Source organism: Mustela erminea, chromosome 9 (genome assembly GCF_009829155.1).
Source record: "Mustela erminea isolate mMusErm1 chromosome 9, mMusErm1.Pri, whole genome shotgun sequence".
Lineage (NCBI taxonomy): Eukaryota > Metazoa > Chordata > Mammalia > Carnivora > Mustelidae > Mustela > Mustela erminea.
This window is the reverse complement of record NC_045622.1, coordinates 20,324,894-20,348,341: the sequence shown is the minus strand read 5'-3', so window position 1 is coordinate 20,348,341 and position 23,448 is coordinate 20,324,894. Positions and strand designations below refer to the sequence as shown.

At 37.3% G+C, this 23,448-nt stretch overlaps 1 protein-coding gene and 1 long non-coding RNA gene across 2 annotated transcripts in view; one reads left to right on the top strand and one right to left on the bottom strand.

Moving 5' to 3' along the window:
- CCDC15 (coiled-coil domain containing 15) overlaps positions 1 to 23,448 on the bottom strand; it is a 79,456-nt gene that overhangs the window by 44,441 nt on the left and 11,567 nt on the right. The window contains 12 exon segments of the mRNA XM_032358255.1: positions 1,983 to 2,086; positions 4,370 to 4,462; positions 11,779 to 11,853; positions 12,811 to 12,918; positions 13,495 to 13,617; positions 13,866 to 13,988; positions 14,557 to 15,189; positions 15,913 to 16,032; positions 17,504 to 17,508; positions 18,357 to 18,417; positions 18,419 to 18,496; positions 20,717 to 20,830. Coding sequence (XP_032214146.1) covers positions 1,983 to 2,086; positions 4,370 to 4,462; positions 11,779 to 11,853; positions 12,811 to 12,918; positions 13,495 to 13,617; positions 13,866 to 13,988; positions 14,557 to 15,189; positions 15,913 to 16,032; positions 17,504 to 17,508; positions 18,357 to 18,417; positions 18,419 to 18,496; positions 20,717 to 20,830 — 1,637 coding nt within the window.
- LOC116598870 lies at positions 11,194 to 19,451 on the top strand. Its single transcript, XR_004289181.1, has 3 exons — positions 11,194 to 11,368; positions 12,778 to 12,872; positions 19,379 to 19,451. It is a non-coding gene; the product is annotated as an uncharacterized LOC116598870 (long non-coding RNA).

The following is a 23,448-nucleotide window of genomic DNA, read 5'->3' as shown; positions in this document are numbered from 1 at the left end:
TCATGATGTCAGGGTGCTAGGATCAAGACCCACACCAGGATCCCTCCTTAGCAGGGAGCCTGCTTCTCCCTCTCCCACTCCCCCTGCTTGTGTTCCCTCTCTCACTGTGTCTCTCTATGTCAAATAAATAAAAATCTTCAAAAAAAAGAAAGAAAGAAAATGTAGGTGACTTTGAATATGGCAATAATTTTTTAGGTACAATACCTAAGGCATGATACATTAAAAAAAAATAATTGCAAGCTGGACTTCATTAAAATTAAAATCTTTTGCTTTTCAGAAGACAGTGTCAAAAGAATGAAAATTAAAGCCACAGATGAGGGAAAGTATTTGTTAAAAAAAAAAAAAAATCGATAAAGGACTATTATCCAAAACTACAAAGAACTCTTAAAATTTAAGAATAAGAAAATAAATAACCCAATTAAAAAATAAGCCAAAGACCTAAACAGATACCTCACCAAAGAAAATGTAGAGATGGCTAATAAGCATATGAAAAGATGCTCCACATCCTACATTAGGGAATTGCACATTGAAACAAGAAGATACTATTACATAACTGTTAGAATGGCCAAAACCCAAAACAATGACAACACCAAATGCTGGAGAAGATCTGGAGCAACAGGAACTTTTGTTCATTGCTCACAGAAATGCAAAATGGTACAGCCACTTTGGAATAAAATTTGGCAGTCTCTTTCAAACGTAAACGTATTCTTACCATTTTATCTACCAAATGTACTACTTGGTATTTACCCAAATGAGGTGAAAACCCACATGAATCCTGCACGTGGATATTTAAAGCAGCTTTATTTAGAACTGCTGTACCTTTGAAGAAACCAAGATTCCTTCAGAAGGTGAATGGAGAAACAAAACTGTAGTACAACCAGACAACAGAATATTACTCCACACTAAAAAGAAGTGAGGGCACCTGGGTGGCTCGGTTGGTTAAGCAACTGCCTCTGCTCAGGTCATGATCCTGGAGTCCCGGGATGGTGTCCCACATTGGGCTCCCTGCTCGGCAGGGAGTCTGCTTTTCCCTCTGACCCTCCCCTGTCTTGTGCTCTCTCTCTCTCATTCTCTCTCTCTCAATAAATAAATATAAATCTTTAAAAAAAAATGAGCTGTCAAACCATTAAAAGGTATTAGAAGAAATTTAAATGCATTTTACTAAGTGGAAGATTGACAATTTGAGAAGGCTATGTATTTTATACCCACTATATGATATTCTGGAAATGGGAAAACAATGGAGACAATAAAAATATCAGTAGTTGCCTTGGGCTGGGAGGAAAGATGAATAGGTAGAGCACGAAGCATTTTTAGGGCAGTAAAATGATTCTGTATATTATATTATGTGAATACAAGTCATTATCCATTTGTCAAAATCTGGAAGAATGTATAACACCAAGAGTGGATCCCAAAACTGGGAAAGGAGACAAACCTTAAGAGACTCTTAATCTCAGGAAACAAGCTGAGGGCTGCTGGAGGGGAGAGTTGTGGAAGGGATAGGGTGGCTGGGTGATGGACACTGGGGAGGGTATGTGCTATGGTAAGTGCTGTGAATTATGTAAGACTGATGATTCACAGACCTGTCTGTACTCCTGAAACAAATAATACATTATATGTTAATATATTAAGTGCATCCCAAAGTAAAATATGGATTATAGTGTGTTAATGGAGGTTTACCAGTGGTAACAACTGTACCACTGTGATTCAGGATGTTGACATAGACAGTCCATGTATACCATAAGGGGGTAAATAAACTCTCAGTACTTTCTGCTTAATTTTGCTGCAATCCTACAACTTAAAAAAAAAAAAAAAGTCTATTAAAAAAAAACATAGCTCTTAACTACCTTTCATACTTCTATCCAGATAAAAAACAGTTTACACTATGGATCAGAAGCCAAACCACCTGATTATTTCTAAAACTTAGCTTTCAAAATCATCTTAACTGGTAATTTAAGGCTCACATTAAGGATCAAAGAACTTACTTTTCAACTTTCTTCTGATGTTCTTTTTGCCTTTGTTGTTCTTTTACTTGTTCCCTTTCAATATCCATGAAAAGTCGTCTGTATCTCAGGTATTGCTTTTGACGCTAAAGGAAAGAAGCTGAAAATGTTAAGATTCTGCTCTGAGGACTTTCCAAGGAAGGAAAATATCCTTGTGCCATATATAAAACTAGATGAAACAAAAGACACATGGAATTAAGTCCTTAATTTCCTTCTATTTTATGGTGACCTAGGATAATATCATATACAGAAAAAGGTTTATATTCTCAAGCACATAGCTATTCAGACAAATCAGAGAAATAAGTACTAATTTAGTTTGCCCTTATCCAGTCATCTGTCAACAATACTTGAGGAAATGACTGCACTTGGTATGATAAGATATATTACTATATTTACTCTGCGTTTCCAAGTAATAAGTACCATAGAAGCAGGGCCAAAGGAAGAATGGGAGAGGTATTTTATAAAAGAACAATAGTCACTTTAAATTTCCAAAATTAAAACCACATCACAAAAGGATACTCTAAGCCTAGTCTCACATGGTAGGAAAGAGGGAAGAAGGACTGAGGAATATCTGAGTGCCAAACTTTCAAAGGGAACAAGTATGGGGCGCCTGAGTGGCTTAGGCATTTAAGCATCCGACTCTTGACTTCAGCTCAGGTCATGATCTCAGGATTGTAATATCAAGGATCACATTGGGTTCATGTTAGGTATGAGCCTGCTTGGGATTCTCTCTCTGCCCCACGCCCGGTCTCCCAAAGAAAGGGAACAAGTATAATAAAAGCAAGTGCTATACAGCAATGTCCACAATAGCCAAACTACGGAAAGAACCTAGATGTCCATCAACAGATGAATGGATAAAGAAGATGTGGTATATATACACAATGGAATACCACGCAGCCATCAAAAGAAATGAAATCTTGCCATCTGCAACAACGTGGATGGAACTAGAGGGTATTATGCTTAGCGAAATAAATCAATCAGAGAAAGACAACTATCATATGATCTCCTTGATATAAGGAAGTGGAGATGCAATGTGGGGAGTTTGGGGGGTAGGAAAAGAATAAAAGAAACAAGATGGGATTGGGAGGGAGACAAATCATAAGAGACTCTTAATGTCACAAAACAAACTGAGGGGGGCCAGAGGGAGAGGGGTAGGGAGAGGGTGGTGGGGTTATGGACATTGGGGAGGGTATGTGCTATGGTGAGTGCTGTGAAGTGTGTAAACCTGGTGAGTCACAGACCTGTACTCCTGGGGCTAATAATACATTATATGTTTATTAAAAAATTTAAAAATTTAAAAAAAAAAAGCAAGTGTTATTGCCCTTTGGGTTTATGCTCTGGGTTTATATATTCTCTTTCAAGGACAAAAGCTACTTAAAGGGCACTAATGTATACATGGACATGTTTTTGCCCTTTGAGTAGCTTATATCCTTTTGGTAAAAATTATTAAAAGCCTAATAGCTGGTTCTTAATATTGAGGCCATCACAAGCATCAGTGGTAATTTTTTTAAAAACACAGATTCCCCAAACCTACCTTTCAATATACTGATCAGTATATCTGTTTGGGTTCAGGTATTTATATTTTGAAAAAAGCTCCACATCTGATTCTGGCACATCATCAGTGTTAAAAACTGTATACAATGGAGTATTATGCCTCCATCTGAAAGGATGAACACCCAACTTTTGTATCAACATGCGTGGGACTGGAAGAGATTATGCTGAGTGAAATAAGTCAAGCAGAGAGAGTCGATTATGATATGGTTTCACTTACTTGTGAAGCATAAGGAATAACACCGAGGACATTAGGGGAAGGAAAGGAAAAGTGAATTGGGGGAAATCGGAGGGGGAAATGAATCATGAGAGACTGTGGACTCTGAGAAACAATCTGAGGGTTTTGGAGGGGAGGGGCGTGGGAGTTAGGTGAGCCTGATGGTGGGTATTATGGAGGGCACGTATCACATGGAGCACTAGGTGTGGTGCATAAACAACAAATCTTGGAACACTGAAAAAGTAAAATTAAATAAAAAAAAAAAACAAAACTGTTGGCTTAACCCAACTTTAGATTGAGAAGGGAAAAAGAAAAGGAAGTCATGAGTTAAAACCTTTCCTTTAAGTTATTGTGACAAATGCACACTAATAGAAAAAGTTCACTAGGATCAGATATCTGATTTCACCTCAAGGTATCCCAAATCCTAGAAGTTTGAAAGAAAAGTTCAACATATTATAATGACTCAAGTAACTTCTTTCCTTTGTCCATGGAATTTGTAGTATTGGCTCTTAATGTGTAAGAACACAGTAAATCCTTCACAATTTCACACATACTATTATAGTAGAAATACTGATGTTCAAAAGCAATTAACATTACATACCTCTCTCTTGTCTTCTTCCTGATCTACTCCAGACTGGAGTGTCAGCGGAATTTGAAATTCAGTGCTCAATCTTGATTGATATTCATCATAAACCTGTTAGAAGTACAGTCACACAAAGTGACAAAATTGGCAAAAGCAAGCCCTATATGTGCTTTTGATATTTTATCTATTGTTTCTTTTCTCCTACAACTTGGACCTCAACTGGATAAAGACAAACAAATAAAAAATCAATTAAATAAAATAAATTTTAAAAGAATGAAAGAAGCAGATTCAGAAGGAATAAACCAAATAAAAAATAATAAACCAAAGAATATGAATCAGGTCAAAAACATGGGTGAATTAATAACAAATAAAAATGTTCAGAGTGAAAGTTCTTCTAAAGTGGTCACTTAAAATCACTCTGAGTATACTTAGGACTGAATCCAGGATATAAAGCCTGATCCCTTATTATCTCAAAGCTGTAATCATTTTCAATTTATACAACTCTTTTGGTGGGTATGAGTCCAAATAAGAACCTAAAAACATTATAACATCAACTGACATGAAAGTGAGAAAACTGGAGTTAACTTCCCCCATATTACTAGAAAAGATTTATGACATAACAGTTACCTACTTTGTTATGGGTCAAATTATGATCTCTAACTTTTAGAATGAAAGCTCAATATTATTTTTTTTAGCTTAAAAGTTATGTATCTTTTAGCAAAGTTGCAGGATATAAGGTAAGTATACAAAAATCTATTGTAGTTCTTTATACTTGTAATTAGCAGTCCAAAAATGAAATTAATGGAAAAATCCATTTAACATACCACCAAAAACTTACAATAAAATGAACAAAGTTAGTGTAAATTTTATACTCTGAAACCTAAAAAACATTGTTGGAAGAAATTAAAGAAGGTCTAAATGAATGAAAAGACATGAAAGGACAGATAAGATGGCAGTATTCTTCAAACTGATCTACAGATTTAATGCAATCTCCATCAAAATGTCAGCTGACTTCTTTGTAGAAGTTGACAGGGTGATCCTTAAATTCAAATGATAGGGATAGCTAAGATGGTTTTGAAACAGAAGAGCATAGTTGGAGGAATCACTCTTCCCAATTTCAAAACTTACTATAAAGCTTAGTAATCAAAATAGTGTGGTACTGGTTAAGAACAGACTTAAAAAAAAAAAAACAGACTTACAGATCCATGGAACAGAACTGACAGTTCAGAAATAAACCATTATATTTATGATCATCTGATTTTTGGCAAGAGTCCTCAATGGGTAAGCATTTCAACAGATGGTGTTGGGACAACTGGATATCCACATGCAAAAGAATGAAGTTCAATTCCTACCTTATATCACATATGAAAATTAACTCAAAATGGATCACAGACCTAAATGCAGGAGATATAAAATTCTTAGAGGAGCACATAAGAGTAAACCTTCATGATTCTGCCTTAGGTGGTTTCTTAGATATGACACCAAAAGCACAATCCACAGAAGAAAAAGTAACTAACTTAGATGTGTTCAAAACTAAAAATTTTTGTGCTCCAAGGAAACCATCAAGAAAACAAAAAGCCTACAAAATGGGAGAAAACATTTGTAAATCATGTAACTAATAAGGGACTTGTATGGAGAATATATTGAGAATTCACAAACTCAATAATCAAAAGACAAATAACTCAATTACAAATTGGGCAGATAACCTAATAAGCAGTTTTCCAAAGAATAAAGATAGCCAATGAGCACATGAAAAGATGCCCGCTATTAATGAGCAGGAAAATATTAATCAAAAGCACAATGAGATACCACTTCGCACCCATTAATATAGCTATAATTATAAAGACATTAAGTGCTGGTGAGGAAATTAGAACCCTCAAACACTGTTGGAAAGAATGAAAAATAGTGCAGCCACTTTGGAAAATAATTTGACAGTTCCTGGGGCGCCTGGGTGGCTCAGTGGGTTAAGCCGCTGCCTTCGGCTCAGGTCATGATCTCAGAGTCCTGGGATCGAGCCCCACATCGGGCTCTCTGCTCAGCAGGGAGCCTGCTTCCTCCTCTCTCTCTGCCTGCCTCTCTGCCTGCTTGTGATCTCTGTCTGTCAAATAAATAAATAAAATCTTTAAAAAAAAAAATAATTTGACAGTTCCTCAAAAGGTTAAACATAGGCGCGCCTGGGTGGCTCAGTGGGTTAAAGCCTCTGCCTTCAGCTCAGGTCATGATCCCTGGGTCCTGGGATCGAGCCCCACATCGGGCTCTCTGCTCAGCAGGGAGCCTGCTTCCTCCTCTCTCTGCCTGCTTCTCTGCCTACTTGTGATCTCTGTCTGTCAAATAAATAAAAAATCTTTAAACAAAACAAAACAAAACATAGAGTTACCACATTCCTAGCAATTCCATTCCTTGATATACTCAAGAGAAATGAAAACACAGATCCACAGAAAAACTTGTATGCTAATATTCATAGCAACATTATTCATAACAGCCAAGAAGTAGAAACAATCCAAACGTCCATCAATTGATGAGTGGATAAAACGTGCTATATGCATGAAATGGAATGTCATCTAATGATAGGAAAAAAGTACTGCTATATGCTACAAGGTCAATGAACTTTGAAAACATTATGTTAAATGAAAAAAGCCAATCACAAAAGGCCATATATTCCATGATGATCCCATTTATATGAAATGTCCAGAATAGGCAACTCTATAAGACAGAAAATTTGGTTAATGGTTGCCTAGGGTTGGGGGGTAGAGGAAAAAGGAATTGGCTGCTAGTGAGTAAGGACTTTTGGGGTATGAAGAAAATGTTCTAATATTCACTGTGGCAAACTTCACACAACACTTTGAATATACTAAAAACTCTGCATCATACACTTTAAATAGATTAATTATATAATATATAAATTATAGTTAATCCTCAATATTCCATACTCCTTACTTGTGAATTTGCCTGTTTACTAATATTTATTTGTAATTCCAAAATTAACACTTGTGATGCTTTTATGGTCATTTGCAGACATAGAGCTCTGACAAATTTGAGTCACCAGATATGCATGTTGCCAGCTGAGGCTGAACAAGGGGATGCTCTGCTCTTTTTGTTTCAGACTTCAAACTGTAAACAGGTATTCTTTTCAAGGTCTTTTTAGTGCCAAGGTTTTTGCATCTTTTGTGCTTTTTTGTTGGAGATTTCACTATTTAAAATGGCTCCCAGGACCCCTGGGTGGCTCAGTCAGTTGAGCATCTAACTCTTGATTTCAGCTCAGGTCATGATCTCAGGGTCCTGGGACAGAGCCCCAGATCCCATCAGGCTCTGAGCTCAGTGGGTAGTCCGCCTGCAGATTTCTCTCCCTCTCCTTCTGCCCTTCTCCTGGCTCCCTCTCTTGTTCTCTCTCTCTAAAATACATAATCTTTTGTATTTTTTTAAAGACTTTATTTATTCATCTGACAGGGAGAGACACAAAGAGAGAAGGAAACACAGCAGGGAGAGGGAGAAGCAGGCTTCCCGCTGAACAGGGAACCCGATGCAGGACTCATTCCCAGGACCCTGAGATCATGACCCGAGCCGAAGGCAGACACTTAATGACTGAGCCACCCAGGTGCCTCCATTTAAAATACATCATCTTTTTTAAAGAAATAAAAATAAAAGACAGAATAAAATAAAATAAAATAAAATAAAATGGCTCCCAAGCACAGTGTTGAAGTACTATCTAGTACTTCTAAGCATAAGAAGGCCTTGATACCTTATGGAGAAAATACATGTATGAAATAAGCTCATTCAGGAATAAGTTACAGTGTTATTGGCTCTGAGTCCATGTTAATAAATCAACATTATGTATTAAATAGGTGTCTTTAAACAGAAATTCACATAAAACAAAGTTAGGTATTGATGAGTGACCATAACATGATCAGGGGCTCGCAAAAACTAACTCTGTATCTTCCCTAGGAACAGCGGTTTAGCATTCACTACTGCAATGTGACAACTTTATATAACTACCATGAATAACAAGAACAGACTGAATAAAATCTGAAAATGATACATAGCAGGGACTGATGATAATTATTTCTGGAATTTTGGGTTATTTTTTCTTTTTGTTTGTGTTTACTTTTGCTTCAATAAAAATGAAAACATTTTCTGCTTTCAAAAAAGGAAGAAAAACTAGACTTTCAGCACTGGGCAAGGAGTAAACTTACTATGGACCTCTCCGCCTCACTGATACTAACTAAAGGTTCCAGGAAATGTGGCCTGTGGTATCTGGAGAGTGTAGGGGTTGGGAATCCTGAGAAGGAATGAGCTAGAAAACTGGATTCCTTAAACCTGTGTATGAATTGCTATATGTCCCCAAATCACCCGAGTTGTGCCTGCATGGGATGGACCCTAAGGAATATAATGAAGGCTATGAAAACTGACTAATGCTTGAGCCACTCTTCACGGAAGGTGAGAAAGAACTTATAACATAAACTTAACCAGGCTGATAGCCTGTTAGAACAAATAAACAAAAGATGCAACATTCTTCAGAGGATTTCAACAGAGGTCAGAGTCTCACAATATAATATTCAAAACTGGACCCAGAAAAAAGGATGGCAAGAGAATCCGGAACATGGTCCAAGGACAGATAACTCTTCTTCTGACATAGTAGGAATAGGGGAGAATGCCAAAAAAACAAATGACTGAGGGAGTTAGTGCATGACGGCTTCTATTTTCTTCACGAAAGTCTGAGGGTATGCGGATGTAGCAAGAACTTTACAAAGTATTTAAGGTTTACTATTATTAGTGTGAGCTGCAGGAGAGGGAGCTGACAAAGGGCAAGGAAGAAAAATGCTAAGCAGCTATGACTATAAGCCCCAAGTATGACTGTGATCTAAATCTACACTATTAAAATTTTTTTTTTCCAATAAGGCTGGATTATTTCAGGAGCCTACAAGGAGAAAGGACTGTCCCAGGGGATCGGGCTTGTATGGCAGAGGGACAACCAAGGCAGAGCACCGTCAAGCAAACAGTCACTTAGGTATGCCTCTTCTGTGCTCAGTTAATACCCTATGCCCCCTCTACCATTAATTATGTTGCTTCATAATTATCTGCTTATGTGTCAGTCTCTCTTCTTTAGACTGTCTGAAATTTGAGTTCTGTGTCTGATTCACAACTGTATCTTTGATATTTAGCATCTAAACAATGGCTAACACTTAATGAGGCATTCAGTAAACGTTTGATTGATTGACTAATTCAAAACATATTTAGCAAGAGACTATTAGGTACCAGGCACTGTACTATACAGGCTGCCGATACACTGGTAAACATATCAGGGGTGGTACCTCTCCTCATAAAGCTTACAGACCAGTGGAAAAAATGTTAAATCAAAGAATTATTACAAACTGAGTTGTGTACTGAGAAGGAAAGAGAATGCAAGGATAGAGAAAAACAAAACAGAGGAGACCTATTTTTGATAAGGTGGTCGGGACAGTCTTTTCCAAGGAGGTATTTACGCTGAAACCTGAAGGATGAAAAGTGACCAGCTTTGTGAAGAAAAAAGAGAAGAATATCCAGGCAAAGGAAAAAAACATTGCTACAGATCTGAGGTAGGAAAGAGCTTGGCACACTTCTGGATATATAAGTGACAATGTAGAATAAAACATGACAATGTACCTTTAGGCCAACCTCATAGAGACAAACTAAAAATTACAAAAGAGCTACAGTGTAGTCCTGAAAACCTCAGCCCAAATCCTACTTCGTCTTTATGCTCCTTTTCTTCTGCTCTTATAAAAGAGCCAAGAGGAAATGTCTCTTTATCTCTTTTATATATCCTAACAACACTGGTTGCCTGAAGGCTCTGTTGTTAAAATAACATGAAATCACAAGACAGAAATTACTTGGACAGTGATAAATTCTAGTGGGAATATACCAGACTTCAGTTAAGCCATGGAGGCCAGATTGCTGTAACGTTTTCTTGAAAAACCACAGATCTTAACTCAGTACATCGAAGCTCAGGCAATATAACCCGAATAAGCTCCAGCTTACACTCTGAACAGCTAATTTCTTGGTGATCCCATCTTATGCTCTAACAGCTGACTGACAGAGATCTAGGCCTGGCCACTGGGTGGAAGAGCCTCCTGATTCCTCTCCCTCAGAAACCACTCATTTCTTCCCCTCTCCTGCTATAAAAGACAATGGCCATCAGAAATACACCCCTTATAAAAGAACATACATATAAAATAGAGTTTTTCCAATATCCTCAGTTTCAGCGAGAGCACTAAAGTAATCTTGGGTCAGGATAAGTTTCACACACTATGAAATAAAACAAGAATCTGTTTTTTGCTCAGCCTTACCAATCCCAGCTCTGTATGTGCCTACAATCCTATCTAAATTCCATTACTCATACTCTACCTGTCTTTTGCTGCAAGCCTCTCTCTGGTGTTTGGCCGGCAGATGCTCATGGTCATCCAGAAGCAAATCCTCTCGCCATCTTTCAGCTGTCCCAACAGATGGCTGCCTTCTGAAGTATAAGCTCTAAAAAAAACCACAAAAGCAGTCACCAAAGTATATGAGCAGTGACATAATGCTAGTAAAAATACTCTAGACTGTAGTGATAGCCCTGACCTACTACTCTATACAGGTCTATTACAATAGTCTGATACATTATGGCATAAAAGTAGACATTACACTCCTTGCCACTATTATGGTCTCAACTATATCCACAAGGCAGTCGTAAGTTTCTTCATCTATAAAACAAGGATAATCACAGTATCTATCTCCCCAGATGATTGTGAGACTGAGAAATGAGACAATGGATACAAAGTTCTAGAACTCTTCTGGTTCTGGAAAGTGCTTACCAAATGCAAGCTGTTACGTCTATTATTAACAGGATTAAGAAGAGAACATTACCACAAGCAGCAGCAGCGGCAGTACTGTTGTTAGAAGTACAGCTCTGGGAAGCCCAGATCACACACTAACTGATTTACTTTCTGCTGCTTACTTTTCACCACACTCTGCTCTACCTGCTCTCTGGCTGAACCTGGATCCTAGGTATCATGAAAAGCATATTCATGGCGCTCCGAAGTAACTCCTTTCTCCATCTCTCATCTGTCACATTATATAAGGCCTGCCCATAGTTCCTGTGCTAAAAGACAACGTCAACACTGAACATCAACTGTCAAAGCAGAAGCATCATGCCCAGGCAATGGTAAAAGCCTCAGTGAAGAGGCCAGAAGTAGTTTCCACAGGTCAGAATGGTATGAAACATCACAGAATTAGAGGACAGGATAGCTCTGCCCACTATTTACTGACCTTAACACTAAACCCATAAGTAGTTACTATATTTCCCTGTTAAACTTACGCCAAAACCTAAGCAATTTATTCTCTGCTACTTATTCCTCACTATACTCTGCTCTACTTATTCCCCAGAGGCAAGATCTTAAACACTGGGCGAAACATACTGATGGCACTCCAGAAGGAACTCTTCTTTCAATCTCCCATTTCTCATAAGATGAGGGTTGCTTGATATACTTGCTCTAAAGGAATAACAAAATAAAAAACAGTCTAAGCAGAAATGACTAGTGACAACTAATGACATCAGTGATAACTCCAAAATAATACTAGGCGAGGATAACATAACGGAGCTAGTGTGCAGGTGTGCCTGCATGTGTTAATGCAAAATTCCCAAATAGAAATTAAAGTAGCAACGAAAATGTATAATGGATCCCAAGATACCTATCCCCCCAATTTCAATAATTAGTAATTTTTTTTCCACCTGTCTCTTTTCCCACTTTTTCCCCCCAGACTATTTTAAAGCAAATCCCAGATTATTCTGGTCCTTTGTTTTATTTTTTGTTTTTTGTTTTGTTTTGTTTTGCATGGGGTAACTCTTTATTCAATAATACACTGAGAAATATTTTTGTAATGTTGCTAGCATTTTCCCAAGGTACAGCCAGGAAACAATCTTGTGTCATTTCTACAAGTATTCCTACTAGATGTCCCCAGTAACTCCATGCACAAACAGTAGCTGGCAGTGGTAAAGTTCAGAGAGCTCTGTGGCGGGAAATGGCTTGTTTTAATCCTTCCTCATTACTGGTGTGCAAACTGGTAGAGCAGAATGTTTGGTTTGATGTACTGCTTCAGCTGGCCAAGAGGAGAAGGTCTTCAGTATTTATAAAGCTAAATGCAGAAAGTCAAATATGCTCCAGGATGTGAGTTTATGCAGAATGATCTACTGTTAACCAATCAATATTATACAAACCCTGTCTTTTGGCCAACCCAAACGACAGATATGCTTTCTCACCTGGACAGACTTTAGGTCTGGCACATTTTGAAATAACTGAAAATGTTAGGCTCTTTGCCTCACTCTAGAAGCTTTAATTCTATGTAGCCTACCTCTGAACTAGCTTGAGAAGCTTCAACCCAAATCTTAAGTCATTTCATCTCTGTTACTCTTTTAGGAAGGAAAGTCTTCCCCCTGTATTCTGCTCTACCTGTTCTCTAGGGGAAGCTCGGTCCCGGGTTTTAGATTCAACATACTGAGGATACTCCAGAGGTAATTCATCACTCATTCTTTCTGCTCTCATAAAAGATGGAAGTTGCTTGACAAACATGTTCTAAAGGAATAAAGATAAAAAAGCAAACTGTCTGACCAGGGCAACAAGCTAATCATAGTATCGTAGGTTTCAAGGAGAACTCCAGGGAAATGGTATCAGGTGAGGATAATCTGATACATTTTAACTTGAACAAGGACATAATACTTTTATTTTATGCCTTTTTTTTTGAGGATGCAACAATTTTAGCTCAACTCTGTAGACCTGAATTTTTAATCTTAAACCGTGGACCGAGTAGTCTAACAAACTCCCCATACATTAAGTAATTTAGGATCTGCCACATCTTCCTACACTGTTCATATAGGGACAGCATGTTTGTGGTTATACCATGTGGGCTTTAGCAGAAGTTGTAGTATAATCTTACTAAACTAAAATAGTTTGGTTCTACAATAAGAATGTGAATGTGATTATCAACCTTCTAAATGACAGAACTGATTTGACTGATAGAGTTCATCAGACCAGGGTCGTCTGCACCTGTTTCTATATTTCACATTACCAATTATTGAGAATATATAAAATCCAGTTACTTTATCTCCTATTTATCTCCTTTTTATTCTGCTCTACCTGATCTCTGATGAAGGTCTGGTCCTGGAGTTTAGGAGGCAGATACTGATAACCTGCCAGAGAATAGTCTTCTCTTCCTTTTTCACTTGACACATCAGAATATGACTCCTTGAAGCGTACTTTCTAAAAGAAAACAAAAACACTAATTATAACTTGTCCAGTAGGAATAATATGATAGTAGTAATACTACAGGCTTTATTTAGGGCCTTACACTAATTTTTCTAACTCAAGAAATGTGAAATAGGGAATAAAGCAGAAAGCCATACTTTTTGTCATTTGCAAAGTCTAGCTGAGAACAACCTTTGCAAGTTTCAAACTGAAATCCTGAACAATTCAGTTCCTGTTGGTCTCTCTCCTTTTTTCTGTTTTACCTTGTCCCTGGTGGAAGTCTGATCTTGATGCCCGGGTGGAAGATCCTGCTGGACATCCAGAGGAAATGCCTCTCTCCCTCTTGGGCCTATCAAAATTGATGCTGGCTGCTTCAAACTGGTTTCCTAAAGAAAGAACACAAAATACCAATTGTTCAGTTAAGAAAGACAGGTTAACCAATACTTTAGGCTGCAGTGAGAATTCTGGCATTAACTAAGGTCAGAATATAACTGAACATGATATGAAAAAAAAGAAAACACTATATTCTGTTCCACATAAGCCCAGTTATAGCCCTATGTAATTTGCTTCCTGTTGGTCCCTTTCTTCTTATTTTTGGCCTAACTGATCTCTGCTGGAGGGCTGAACTTGGAACCTGAGTAGTAAAAGATACTGTTGCACACTTGTGGGCCACTCCCTTTTCCATCTTTCAGCTGTCAAAGCAGATAATGGCTGCTAGAAATATTTTTCCTAATAAAGACTTAAAAAAAAAGTAAATTGTCAATTAAGTGGTAATGTGCTGCTGACAATACTTTAACATTTAATGAGAACCCCAGACTTCTGATGAATTTATGAGTAAACTATTTTTTCCAAATATGACTCTCCAAATCAGCTGCAATTTAGTCCTCACAAATCCCACTCCAAAATTTAAGTAGATATTTCTTCTTATTATATCTCCTTTCCACTCTGTTTTACCTGCTCTCTGGGTAGAAAATGCTGATGCTGGTCTTTTAGTAGAAAATCCTGGTCCTGAAATTTAGATTGACTATTCTGGTCTTCGGGGAACACATGATGGTCTTTGGGTGGAAAATGCTGGTTCTTACATTCAGGTAGAATATTCTGGTCTTTCAGTAGAAGATCCTGGTCTTTAAGTAGAAAGTCCTGGTCCTGACATCTGGGTAGATTATTCTGGTCTTTGGGAAGAACACACTGTTCTTTGGGTAGCAAATCCTGGACTTCAGATACAATACTCTCATCTTCTGGTTCAATATTCTGGGCTTCTGGCACAATACCCTGAGTTTTTATCTTAACAGCCTGGGCTTTAGGCTCAATAGGCTGCGCTTTGGGCTCAACAGCTTGGCTTTCCAGCTCAATAGCTGGGATACTGAGCTTTGGCTCAACACTCTTGTCTTCTGGTTCAACACTCTCAGCTTCTAGCTTAACACTCTGGACTCCTGTCAAATCACCCTCAGCTTCCAGCAGATCACCTTGGCCTTCTGGAAGATAATCCTGGGCTTCTGGCAGAATATTCTGAAGGCCCTGAAGATCTAATTGCTTTTGTTCTTCCTCTTTCATCATGGCAAATAATGGATTTTTGAACTGTACTTTCTAAAAGTAAACATAAACATCAAACATAGAATGCCAGGTAGTAGCAACACTCTAAGTTTTCTATAAGATTCCTAAAATAATCTCAAAAAGATATGGTAGTTAGGGGCTCCTGGGTAGCTCAGTGGGTTAAGCGTCTGCCTGAAGCTCAGGTCATGATCCCAGGGTTATGAAATTGAGAGCCCCGTGTCAGGCCCCCTCCTTAGTGGGGAGCCTGCCTTTCCCTTTCCATCTGCCCCTCCCCCTGCTCAAGCTTTCTCTTTCAGTCTTCTGCTCTCTCTCTTTCTTACTCTCTTCCAAATAAATAAATAAAATCTTAGGAAAAAGACAAAGGGGCGCCTGGGTGGCTCAGTGGGTTAAATGCTGCCTTTGGCTCAGGGCATGATCCCAGGGTCCTGGAATTGAGCCCTTGTCAGGCTCACTGCCACTGGGGAGCCTACGTCTCCCTCTCCCTCTCCCTCTGCCTGCTGCTCCCCCTGTTTGTACTTGCTCATGCTCTCTTTCTCTTGCTCTCTTTCAAATAAATAAAATCTTTAAAACAATAAAAATAAATAAAAATTTAAAAAGATACTGTAGTCAAACAAATTACTAGAATAAAACAGGAAATTTTCATCTTTGCTCAACTTAACAGTACCTAAACCTATATTCCCAAACTAGTACAATATGGCAACCCAAATCACACTTAGTTTAACTTTTATTTTAAAATCTCCTTTCACTCTGCTTTACCTGAACTCTGCTGAAAGGTTTGTTCCTGTCTTCAGAAAGGAGAGAATGCTGGTCTTCCCAAAACAAATTTTCTGTCTCCTTATCTGTCGTAACAGATGAAGATTCCTCAAAGTCAGGTTCCTACAAAATGACATAATCAACAATGAAAAAAAGTATCTATTACAGGTAGAAACAATGTGATTACAATAAAATCCTGGGATTTAGCACATTATTAATATAATTTGGTAGGTCAATATAATCAAATATTATAAAAACAGGACATTACAAAAGAAGCATAAGACTATATAATGAAAACTATAAAACACTGTTGAAAGAAATTTAAAAAGATCTAAATAAACAGAAAGACATCCCATGTTCATGGAACTCAGAAGATAATATTAAGACATTGATAAATTCTCAATCAACTGGTTTTCAACAAGAGTGGCAAGAAAATTCAATGGAAAAAGAATAGTTTTCCACAAATGGTACTTGAACAAGTGGTATCTACATGGAAAAGAATTAAGTTAAAACACTTCCTCACCACATATAAAAATTTACTCAAAATAGGTTATAGGCTTAAATGTAAGAACTAAAATTATAAAATTTTTAGGACACATAGAAGAAATTATTGATGACCTTGGATTAAGCAATGATTTACTAGATACTACATCAAAAGCAAAAGCAACACAAGAAAAAATAGATAAATTAAACAACACCAGAATTAAAAATTTTATATAAATGATAGCATTAAGAAAGTGAAATGACAACCTACAGAATGGGAAAAAATATTTGCAAATCCTGTGTATCTGATAAGGGACATGTATCCAGAATATATAAACACTTATAACTCAACAATAAAAAAAACCAAATACCCCAATTAAAAAATGGACACATCTGAATAGATATTATCTCCATAAGAGACATATAAATGGGTGAATAAGCACATGAAAAGATACTCAAGATCATAAGTCATCAGGAAAACACAAAACGAAAGTACAGTGAGATATCACCTCACATCAGTAGGATGGTTATAATAAAAAAAGATGGACAATAATAAGTATTGGTGAGGATGTAGGGAATTGGGACCCACATATATTGCTGATGGAAAACAGCTTGGCAGTTCCTTAAAATATTAAACATAGAGTTAGCCTAGGATCCCAAAATTCCATTACTAAAGAAATGAATGTCCACACAACACGTTTGTAAGTGTTTGCGGCAGTCATTTACAAAGGCGTAGAAGTCCATCAGCTGATGAATGCATATACCAAATGTGATATAGCCATAAAAGGAATATTATTTGGGAATAAAAAGGAATGAATTACTGATACTTTCTACAACATAATGAAAACATGCAAAGTGAAAGAAGCCTGTCACAAAAGACTGTATATTATATGATTCCATTTAGATGAAATGTCCAGAATGAGCAAATCTATACAGACAGCAAGTAGGTTAGTGGTTGCTTAGGACTAGGGGTAGGGAAAGGAGGGAATGGGAAGTGACAGCTAATGAGAATAGGATTTTTTTTTTTAGGGGTGAAGAAAGTGTTCTAAATTAGATTATGTCGACAACTGTACAAACTGGTGAATATACTAAAAACCACTGACAACTATACTTTATCTTTTCAGTGTTCCAAGATTCAGTGTTTATGCACCACACCCAGTGCTCCCTGCAAAACAAAACGTATACTTTTTTTTTTTTTAAGATTTTATTTATTTATATGACAGAGAGAGAGACACAGCAAGAAAAGGAACAGAAGCAGGGGGAGTGGGAGAGGGAGAAGCAGGCTTCCCGCCAAACAGGGAGCCCGATATGGGGCTCAATCCCAGGGATCATGACCCGAGCCGAAGGCAGAGGCTTAACCCACTGAGCCACCCAGGTGCCCCCAAAATGTATACTTTAAATGGGTAAACTGTGTGGTATATAAATTATATCCCAATGGAACTGTTAGGAAAAAAAATACTGGACATTAGAATCTTAACCCTTAAACCCAGACTTAATTAGCTATGGACAGCTCTAATAAGCCATTTTTTTCCTTTTTTTTTTAAGATTTTATTTATTTATTTGACAGACAGAGATCACAAGTAGGCAGAGAGGCAGGCAGAGAGAGAGGGGGAAGCAGGCTCCCCGCTGAGCAGAGCCCGATGTGGGGCTCAGTCCCAAGAACCCGGGACCATGACCTGAGCTGAAGGCAGAGGTTTAACCCACTGAGTCACCCAGGCGCCCCTTCCTTTTTTAAAATTTTTTTTTTTCTTCAAGGTTCTATTTATTTATTTGACAGAGAGAGAGACAGTGAGAGAGAGAACACAAGCAGGGGGAGTGGGAGAGGGAGAAGCAGGCTTCCTGCCAAGCAGGGACCCAGAAGTAGGGATGCAGGGCTCGATCCCAGAACCCTGGGATCATGACCTGAGCCGAAGGCAGATGCTTAACAATGCAGCTACCCAGGCACCCCTCCCTTTATTCTTTACATTGCGCTCCCAGATTTTCTATAAATTTCTGGTAATGCAAAGTAGTTAAAAGACCAAAGACCTTGACGGACCTGAAAGGTCAACTGTCTTCTTGTTCCTATATTTATCTTGAGGGATGATGGTTTCCTACAAAGTGCTTTCTGAAAAAAAATAATACAAATATAGATGGTCTAAAGAAAGCAAGATGTTCATGATACTAAGTTGAGTTTTTGTGAAAGATCTGGAATGATCTTAACAGATGAGGATGGTTTAATATAGAATAAAGAAAAACAAGTGGTTGAATTCTACTTCAGATTTACAAACAAATCACTCACACACAAACATGGAGTGAAATAAGCTGCTAGAATATATTAACTTTATAAATGACAATTTGTTCCTATCCCAGCCAGGATCAATTTTAAGAGGCTTATCATTTTGTCTTGGTGACCTGACAGTGCGCAAGCAAATATATCTTCTATTTGTATCTCTAAATCTGGAATAACAATAACAACCAGACAGATTCTAAGGTCAGTAAAAATAAGTCTAACAAGGAAATGAAACCAGAGTTCAACTGGGTTATAGATTATGTCCTTTCTGACTGGCAGATTTCCACTTCACACAACGTGGGGGGAGGGGGGTAGAAAACTGTTCAGATTTGAGGGAAAAACCATATACTTGATATAAGAAATACAAAAAATTACACTAATTTCTTTTATCATTCTCATTTCCATGGAATAGGTATTTCCAATGTCTTAGTTGAAAAATACACATGCATTCTTTGGAATGCATGTGTCAGTCTGAATTCATCATCACTATCATCATAATGAATTAGATTTAAATGGCATCTTTGATGTATAAAACTCGTTTATACAGGATGTTATCTCAGACTTAATCCTCTTCCCTTCTACTGAATGATTATTTCAGTAAAACCTGTAAACAGTACTTTTTCTGGAAAAACATCAACTGAAAGGTTTGAACATGTTTCACACAATATAAAATATGAGTCTCTAGGATCTGATAACTCTTTTTTTCTGGTTTACTAGAATGTGTCCAATCACTTCATTCTAACAGTACTCTGGAGTCAGTCAAATGTCACGAACTGGAGTTGCCAAATCCACAGGTATGAAAATTGTCCAAAATACCAGCCATGAAGAAGAATTTAGGTACAAAAGAATATCTTGAAAGTCATAATATGGCAATGCTAGAAAAAGGTAACCATACTGAATGTATCTGAGACAAAATGCCACCATATATGACATACACACCCATGCCTGCTTGCTTCTTATATTTAACTATGTCTTAATTACCACTGAAGGGGAAGACACTGTAAATTAGTATTCTACAAACTGCAAACAAAAAAGACACAAACGTTTTTGGTGGTTGTGTTGAGATACTTAAGGAAAAGAATACAAAAATATAATATATATACAATCTAGGAAGCAAAATTAAGAACTAAGTAAGGGACAGAGGTGATCATGGCCAAAAAAAGAGCAAAAAAGATGAAATGGTCCATTTTACTAAGTGCTGCCTATCAAAATTTGAAATTAATGCCAAAATGAGTAAACACAGGAAAATATATGAGTTTGTTTTTAGCATCCAAATTTGTGAACACTGAAATAAATAGGCACAGAACAATGTCATTTTACAAGTATCACCTTAAGTATCCTTTTAAGTCTAGCTCACATTTAGGTTCCAATTATTCACTCTAACCTGTATTCTGAATTAGAAGAGTTTCTTTTAAAAAAAAATAGTATTTTTTTCTTGATTATAAAGTAAAATATGTGCACTCTGGAAAGTTTTTAAAATAGAGAAAGCCGAGAGAAAAAAATAAAAATCACCTGTAGTAATGCTAACCAGAAATAGTCAGTATTAACCTCTTGGTCCATTTCTTTCCAGGCTTTTGTCTCTGCACACAGCATTCCCTCCCAATCTCTTTATTTTGCTTTATTTTTTTATACACTTATCATTTGAAATTATATTCTACATTTATTTGCTTCCCTACAAGCACAGAAGCTCCTTGCGGGATCTTTATCTATCTTTTCTCTATTCCAAGTCCTGCTTCTAGAACAATGCCTGGCAACTATAATCATTCCATAAATGTTGGCTGAATAAAGTTTTTTAATTGAGAATATATTGTATATAATCTTATATCCTACTTTTTTCACTTAACTTTGTATATCACAATTTCCCTTGTCTTCACATCACGAAAGCATGATCATTTTTAGAATAGCTATATGTGGATATACCATAATTTTTTAACCATTCCCTACTATTGGATATTTCAGGTTATTTCCAATTACTTTTACAGCTTTAAATAATGTTGAGATATAAATAAATCTTTATCTGTACTTTTAAAAATAATTTATTAGGAATTAATTTACCTCTTGTGGGGGAGAGGTTTTCCTTCTACTGTCTGCAAACACTGACGCATTTTTTTTATTCACAGTCTTAAAGGATGCCAGCCGGTGACGGGCCTCTTTCATGGTTTGACTAAGCTGCCAGGAAAAGGGAAAAAAGAACAAACAAAAACAGGCTAAAGTTTTAATACCGAATTCACTAAGTGTTCCAACAGGAAAAAAAGGCCCCTATTATTAAAAAATGCCAGACCTAAGACAAGAGGATTACCTGCAAAGGAGACTTTGGTCCGCTGATAGTATTTTAACATGATTTTCATTATTCTAAAATACTACATTTCATAACTTGGTTTAAGTGCTGTTATTCAAATTGTTTTTTACCAACATACACTTTGTGCTAATAAGAATGTACACAAAAATATCAGAACTTGAGAGTTTGAATTAATAAACTTGGAAATGATTGAGCAGATACATTCCTAACCTTCCATTCACCTTCTCAATAAGAAGTTATTTCTTCAATTAGTCCTTGCATGCCTAATCACTTTTATCACTCCTTACTAGAAGACTCCATTCCTAGTCCCTCTAAAATTCTGTTTTCCTATTTACAAGAATTCCTTCTTCACCCCTAACATTTGAAGACTGTAGCTATTTAGTTTTTTCTCAAATCCCCCTTCTTTCAGGAAGCCTTTCTATTAACTCAGAACACAAACTCAAACACCTCAACCCATTTGTTTCAAGTACTTGAAATAATAGCCGATAATAAGTATTAATATAAAATATGCCAACTTTGTGTTCATTCCTTCTATCTACCTAGTAATTTCATTAAGCATCTATTTTGATTTTTTTCAGAGAAGCAAATATTTTATTTTTCACAAATCTGCACAGAATGTTCCCTTAAAGAAAATACAGAAATAAACAAAATACATTTTTAAGCTGAGCCCTACATCATGAGGAAAAAAAGTATATCCCTATACTACTCAGTAAAATTATGGCAAAACCAGGACCAGTTCTAACCCATCCAGTAAAAGTTTAATGATATCAATTCTCCCTTGAAGGCAAATCATGACCACGATTTCCAGATATAAATAACAAACACCTTGATTTTTACTAATAGTGAAGTAGGGATAAAAACATTCTCACTACCAGCACAGTTTCCTTACAGTAAATCACCTCTGTTCTGCCCCTGCTTTTAAAGATCTACACCTCCAGGGTGCCTGGGTGGCACAGTGGGTTAAGCCTCTGCCTGCAGCTCAGGTCATGGTCTCAGGGTCCTGGGATCGAGTCCCACATCAGGTTCTCTGCTCAGCGGGGAGCCTGCATCCCCCCACCCCTGCCAGCTGCTCTGCTTGCTTGTGATCTCTCTCTGTCAAATAAATAAATAAAACCTTTAAAGGTCTACACCTCCAGCCAGAGAAATCAGCTTGAAACATTATTCTTTATTCTGCTAAGAGGAAGAATTCTAAATTTGGTTAGCAGAGTGGCTAAAGGAGTCAAGATAGAGATAATCATACTGCAAAAAGAGATCCATATGCAGCTGAGGTTATGAAAAATACAGAGCCACACATATGCCTGCTTTTACTCATTACCAAGTATGGTAAATGTTATTGCCCTGCACAATGTGACTGAGGATTCAAAATACCTACTGAAACAGACATGAAATAAGGATATATAATGTTCATCTCTCATCAACTCCAACCCTCTATTAGAGTCACAAATTGATTTTAGTCCCTTAAGCAGGATATTTCCACTGGTCCAGCAGTTGGAATATACATTATAGTCTTTCCATTTCTCTGTTATTACCACAACCCTTCATCAAGCCTCAACCTGAAGGCCCTTTCAAGGACCAGCTATGAGGACAGTAACAGGCTGAATAATGGACACCCAAAGACACCAGGTCGTAATCCCTGAAACCTGTAAATGTTACCCTATAAGGAAAAAGGGTCTTTGCAGGTATCATTAAGTTAAGGCTCTTGAGATGAGGAAATAATTTTGGGCTATCCACAGGGGCTCTAAGTGCCATGCCAACTGTCATTATGAGAAAGAGGTAGAAGAAGATCTGGCCTACAGAAGAAAAAAAGGTGATATAAAGATAGAAGCAGGGATTGGTATGATGTAGCCACAAGAAAAGGAATGCAGCAGACACCAAAAACTGGAAGAGTCAAGGAAAAAATTTTATCCTAGAATCTGTGGCAGAGGCCCTGCTGACACCTTGATTCTGGCTCAGTGAAACTGATTTTGGACTTCTGGCCTCCAGAACTTCGAGAAAAGAAATTTGTCATTCCAACCCAATAAGTTTGAGGTAATCTGTTACAGCAGCCACAGAAAACTTTTACAAGCACCCAAGTGAATGTTAATAAGCATTAAACAAAAACATAGAAAAGAGGGAGATGTTACAAATCAAATTATTATTAAGTGGGCATCCCAAGCTATACGCTTGCCAGTAACATAGATCTTCCTCAAAAAGGCAGGCTGGGCCAGTGAAGATTCCTTATCTTATATAAATGAACTAGGAAGTATGAAAAGTTGAGACAGAAATGAACCTAAAGGTCCAAAGCTGGAGAAAAGAGGCTAAAGGGGCCTATGTATGCCAAAGTTTCAGAGCTGTGAAGATAAGAATACGAGTTAGTAGAAAATTAAGCAAATAAGGGAGAAGCATATGTATAAAGACAGGGCAACCAACTCTGCCACTTTGCCTGGAACTGTCCAGGTTTAACACTGAAGGTCTCAAGTCCTCAGACAATGAGGAAAGGTGGGTCACC